Genomic DNA, 6,000 nt, shown 5'->3' on the forward strand with positions numbered 1-6,000 from the left:
ACAATTGGGCTCAAGACCCTGCTGCGTCGGGAATCGAACCCTGGTCCCGGGTCTGACCTCTGCTTCGGGGTATACCTCCTCTAACCAGTGAGCCACACTTATGCAGATCCGGTGGGTATCTGCATAAGCGCATTCTCAAATCTTTGCATGACAAGGGTACACATGTTTTCAGCCCAGGTGGTTTGTTCTATAATCGTCCATTGGGAAAAGGTGGACCATATTTCTCTAAAGGCATAAATATTCCAGTTATTTATCCAACATTCACACTGTTGCCTCTGTAGGTCATTTTCTTGAAGGGACGAAAAGCTGACTGCAGAGTGCAAGGAGGCCAGTCGGGGGGAATGCAACAATTTATATAAATCCTGCTTAACTGCAGACCACGGGGAAGTAGGAAAGTGGCGTGTAGGGGTAAAGCTGCAGGGGTTGGGCGGATGGAGACTTGTTGTCATTCCCGCAGCAAGGACAGGGTTAGCGGGTGTGGTTGATGTCATAGAAAAAATCGGGAGGTATGGTGTGACAGGGAGAACAGCAAGAGGGGCAATGGGGCAGGAGTGTGCCGTGGCGGGGGACATGCAGGGTGTGAGGTGTCAGGGCAGGGTACATTGGGGCATATGCAGGAGGGCTCTCTAGCATGGCATCAAGCAAGGAATCACCTATTCCTCCCCCTTCCATATGTCCCTTTCCTTTCTCCTCACGAGCTGGGTAACATTTTTGTACCCGAGCCCCATGCTCCCTATCAGCTATTTCTACAGATTTTGTCATTTGATTTTGTAAATTTTCTCTGGCATGGTCGGCCATCGACATGCGTTCTTGTTTTCTTTCTTGAGCCTTCTGCTTTCTAGCTCTCTGCTCTATCTCTTTCCTTTAAAATCGGACAGATTCAAACATAGACGGGCGCGTTTTTCTTTTCATTAATTGTTCCTCTAAGTTGACAAGAACTTGGGAATTAAAGGAGCCATAAAGTGGCCACTGAAATTCCGCGTTACTTTGTTTCGTATATTTTACCCAGAATGAGGAAAACATTATGGCAGAAGGGCCATGTTTAACATACATTGTATGGCCAGGGGTCCCTTCTGGAGGAAGCGGACAAGCCGCCTCCAGCTGGGAGTCCTGCGTACACATACAACAACATAATCTCTTGACTGGCATGCTTAGAAACAGATAACAGACACCAGTGGGTTTTTAAAACTCACCTTGCTTGCTTGGCTTTTGCAATAGTCAATAACAGCAGAATCATACAGAACAGACACCAGTGGGTTTTAAAAACTCACCTCAATTGCTTGGCTTTGGCAAAAGTCAATAACAGCTTGGCTTTTGCGAAAGTCAATAACAGATTTATACAGACTTGGTCGGTGATCAGTCCACCCTTACCTTACAGAGGTAGCTCTCTTCTGCAGATGTAGGGCTGTGTCCTGCTCCAGAAATTATTTGCTAGGGGACTCCAGCAAGAACGCGGTCATGTGGCCCAGACCGGGTGGGGAGGAACAGCGGGCGAGTCATTCGGCTTACCGGATTGCAAGAATCCCTCCGGTAGGGTACCTCCGTTGGAGTCTCTCCGTGCACCTCCTCACATCCACCGGGCCTGAACTTCGTGCTCTTGGAGTCCCTATTCAGGCGCCATTTGAAGAACTGTTTAAACCGACTTACAGGGTCTTGGCGGCGGGGGAATCGCCCAAGTCTTCCATACCTTCCATACTTAGTAAAAGGAGACACAGGAGCCTTCGTGTGCAGGAGGAACCCAGATTTATTCAATAGCCCGGGCTATGGAACAGAGTCCCAAACTAGTCAGAGACAAGACAGAGGAGGCTGCTAGTTTACTCTGCAGCTTACAATCCTTTTATACTTTTTCATTTCAGTCTTTTGGCTGTTAGTTCATTGTTCAATCAGGGCAGTGTTTGCAGTTGATAACCAGATCCAGACGACGTTTGTAGATGGTGACCTGGTCAAGGCTTGGTACACAAATCATTGTTCACTCGGCTTGATCAAGGCTCAGTCTTGCAGGTCATTGTTTAATCACCTTGATCAAAGCCCCGTCTTTCAGGTTATTGTTTAATCACCCTGATCAAGGTCCAGCAGTCAGACCATTGTCCAGATAACCTGACCACGGTGTCAAGGATGTTTACCAGGCTGGGAGCAGGAGATGGAAAACACAGGGTGTGAGTGTCTTATGGCTTTCTGGTGAACTGCAAAGAACAGGGGGGGTTGGGTGTGTGACAGTTCCTGGGCAGAAATGCAGGCTGCAAGATGGTTTTTGTTGTGTCAGTTAGAATTTCCTCAGGCATCAGCAGAAATGAACAGGTGGGTCGTGTGGAAGTGTTTGACACGATATGGCAATGAAAAAGCATTGGAGTCCTGGTACAAATGATGCCGATCAGAAGAACACTTTTCCTCACTAGGTCAGTGCTAAAACCCCGTTTTTCACCTACTAAATGTCTCGTGCTGCGCAAGCACTGCTGCGCAGTGCAACGCTATGCGCGAGACCTAAAAAGTATCAGAGTTCTAGAACCAGGGAGCAGCTTCAGTGAAGAGAGGTTGTCTCCTGCTTTACAAGTAAGAGTGTTTATTTATGTTGCCTTATTTGAGACCTTCTATAAAAGTAAACGGAGCAGCATATTGACATTTGACAAATCTAGTTGAGTTAAAGACTCCGTGTATTGGTGACACAATATTTAAAGTCCTAAGACAATTGGAACAGTTGAGTTTTGCAAGAATCAAATGCAGACTAAGGCAAAGTCTCCTTCCGGAAAAAACACGAGTTCATTTGATCAATAAGCAATTTCATTCACTAACTTATTCAAGTGCAAGCTTCATAATAAGACTGATCTCCCCTGGCAAGTAAAGGCTAGTCCTTTTTTTACTCCAACTACATTAAGGGCAGAGATTGTACAGATGACCAAATAATACAATTAATAGACAAGACATCTAGGGAGGGGCTAGTTTCTGGCCACACTGAGGTAAATTACATAACTAGTCAGAAAGAGAGTTACTATACTTCTAGTTAGATGGAGTAGGGAAAAGTAACTGTTGTGTTTATTCTTTCAGAAAAGAAAATTCATTGAGAAGGATTTGAAGAGTAGTGGCCAAGCAGTCTCTCTTGTTTTGTCTTCCACTTCCCCTTTCCTCCAGACTGAAGTCAGGGGCAGTTGCCTTCACGTGTCGCTGGTTTCGGTAAGGAGGAATTGGGGCAAGGTCATCTGCTCCTGAAGAGATCGCACTCTGTAGTTTGACATTCAAGGCGTGCTCGTAGGTTGGGTCCTCTGATGCGGGGTCAAGGCGTGCTCGTAGGTTTGCTCCTCTGAGGGTTCAAGGTGTGTTCGTAGGTTGTGTCCTCTGATGCAGAGTCAAGGCGTGCTTGTAGGTTCTGTCCTCTGTTGTGGGGTCAAGGCGTGTTCGTAGGTTGGCTCCTCCTCTGCGGGGTCAAGGCGTGCTTGTAGGTTGGCTCCTCTGCGGGGTCAAGGCGTGGTCATAAGTTGGGTCCTCTGATGCAGAGTCAAGGCGTGCTTGTAGGTTCTGTCCTCTGTTGTGGGGTCAAGGCGTGTTCGTAGGTTGGCTCCTCCTCTGCGGGGTCAAGGCGTGCTTGTAGGTTGGCTCCTCTGCGGGGTCAAGGCGTGCTCATAGGTTGGGTCCTCTGAGGCGGGGGTCAAGCTGTGCTCATAGGTTGGGTCCTCTGAGGCAGGGGTCAAGCTGTGCTCATAGGTTGTGTCCTCTGATGTGGGATCAAGGCGTGCTCGTAGTTGGCTCCTCCTCTGCTGGGTCAAGGCTGCTCGTAGGTTGGCTCCTCCTCTGCGGGGTCAAGGCTGCTCGTAGGTTGGCTCCTCCTCTGCGGGGTCAAGGCGTGCTTGTAAGTTCTAGCCTCTGATGCGGGGTCAAGGCTGCTCGTAGGTTGGCTCCTCCTCTGCGGGGTCAAGGCGTGCTTGTAAGTTCTAGCCTCTGATGCGGGGTCAAGGCTGCTCGTAGGTTGGCTCCTCCTCTGCGGGGTCAAGGCGTGCTTGTAGGTTCTGTCCTCTGATGCGGGGTCAAGGCTGCTCGTAGGTTGGCTCCTCCTCTGCGGGGTCAAGGCTGCTCGTGGGTTGGCTCCTCCTCTGCGGGGTCAAGACGTGCTCGTAGGTTGGCTCCTCCTCTGCGGGGTCAAGGCGTGCTTGTAGGTTCTGTCCTCTGATGCGGGGTCAAGGCTGCTCGTAGGTTGGGTCTTCTGATGCGGGGTCAAGGCGTGCTCGTAGGTTGGCTCCTTCGATGCGGGTCAAGGCATGCTTGTGGGTTGGCTCCTCCTCTGCGGGGTCAAGGCGTGCTCGTAGGTTGGCTCCTCTGAGGCGGGGGTCAAGCTGTGCTCGTAGGTTGTGGCCTCTGATGCGGGGTCAAAGCGTGCTCATAGATTGGCTCCTCTGCGGGTTCAAGGCTTGCTCATAGGTTGGGTCTTCTGATGCGGGGTCAAGGTGTGCTCGTCGGTTGGATCTTCTGATGCGGGGTCAAGGCGTGCTCGTAGGTTGGCTCCTCTGAGGCAGGGGTCAAGCTGTGCTCGTAGGTTGTGGCCTCTGATGCGGGGTCAAGGTGTGCTCATAGTTGGCTCCTCCTCTGCGGGGTCAAGGCGTGCTCATAGATTGGCTCCTCTGCGGGTTCAAGGCTTGCTCATAGGTTGGGTCTTCTGATGCGGGGTCAAGGCGTGCTCGTATGTTGGCTCCTCTGATGCGGGTCAAGGCGTGCTCGTGGGTTGGCTCCTCCTCTGCGGGGTCAAGGCGTGCTCGTAGGTTGGCTCCTCTGAGGCGGGGGTCAAGCTGTGCTCGTAGGTTGTGGCCTCTGATGCGGGGTCAAGGTGTGCTCATAGATTGGGTCCTCACATGCGCGGTCAAGGCGTGCTCGTCGGTTGGGTCCTCACATGCGGGGTCAAGGCGTGCTCATAGATTGGCTCCTCTGCGGGTTCAAGGCTTGCTCATAGGTTGGTTCTTCTGATGCGGGGTCAAGGTGTGCTCGTAGGTTGGCTCCTTGGTGCACGGCTTCACAGGAGAAAATCTGGGGGCTGGGGTTCATGGTGTACAGATTCACAGGAGCACATCTGGGGGGTCCTTGGCACACAGCTTCACAGGAGCACATCTGGGGAGCTGGAGTCCTTGGAGCACAGATTCACAAGAGAAGATCGGGGGGCTGGGGTTCATGGTGCACAGATTCACAGAAGCACATCTGGGGGGGTCCTTGGCGCACAGCTTCACAGGAGAGGATCTGGGGGGTGGGGGCTCATGGTGCACAGATTCACAGGAGTACCTCATGGGTGAGCTGGGGTCCTTGGCACACAGATTCACAGGAGCACATCTGGGGGGGTTCATGGCGCACAGATTCACAGGAGCACATCTGGGGGGGTCATGGCACACAGATTCACAGGAGCACATCTGGGGGGTCATGGCGTTCAGATTTACAGGAGCACATCTGGGGAGCTGGGGTCCTTGGCAAACAGCTTCACCGGAGAAGCCAACAGACTCTGATAGGCTAAGTCCCGGGTTCAGGACAGAAGCTGAGGGCAAGGGTCCTGGTGAAGAAGTTGGCTGTCTATGTAGCCCGGGGGTGGGTGGTGGGGGCCAGTGGGAGCCATGTGAGGGGCTCGCGCTTTCCCAGAGCGGGCACTGCCCACACGAAAGAGGGCTCTCTCCCACATCATTGGGAGCACAACAAAGAACCCTCCTTAAACGCTCCCCCAAGAAAAAATAATGTTCTTTCCATGCCGTGTACCCTCTTACCTGTAAGCATCTTACACGCTGCTGCCATCCTGCTACCCGGCCTGGCATGCTAGAGTGCCCACCGCTGCAGCCTCAATGCCCAGTGGAGGGCACCGTGCCCTGGGTTTTATCACAACCACGTCCCGAAGGGCCCAGGCACGCCTTGAAGAGGTCTACCCACAGTGGCCTGCAGCCCTAGACAGGGGTTGGACTGTCGGCTGGCATCAGACACCACCCCCAGGATGCCCTGCAGCTCCTGAGGGTGGTGCCCTGTGCTGGCATCAGACACCACCAC

General features: G+C 52.4%; 1 protein-coding gene across 2 annotated transcripts in view; it reads right to left on the reverse strand.

Moving 5' to 3' along the window:
• Positions 1–5,769, reverse strand: part of FPGS (folylpolyglutamate synthase) — a 393,648-nt gene extending 387,879 nt beyond the window's left edge. For both annotated transcript variants that reach the window (XM_086950762.1, XM_086950761.1), the window contains exon 1: positions 5,727–5,769. In XM_086950762.1, coding sequence (XP_086806888.1) covers positions 5,727–5,754 — 28 coding nt within the window. In that variant the 5' untranslated portion in view covers positions 5,755–5,769. The remainder of the gene's footprint in view (positions 1–5,726) is intronic.
• Positions 5,770–6,000: the final 231 nt, after the last annotated feature.

The sequence above is a fragment of the Lissotriton vulgaris genome, unplaced genomic scaffold (assembly GCF_964263255.1).
Source record: "Lissotriton vulgaris unplaced genomic scaffold, aLisVul1.2 SCAFFOLD_995, whole genome shotgun sequence".
Taxonomy (NCBI): Eukaryota; Metazoa; Chordata; class Amphibia; order Caudata; family Salamandridae; genus Lissotriton; species Lissotriton vulgaris.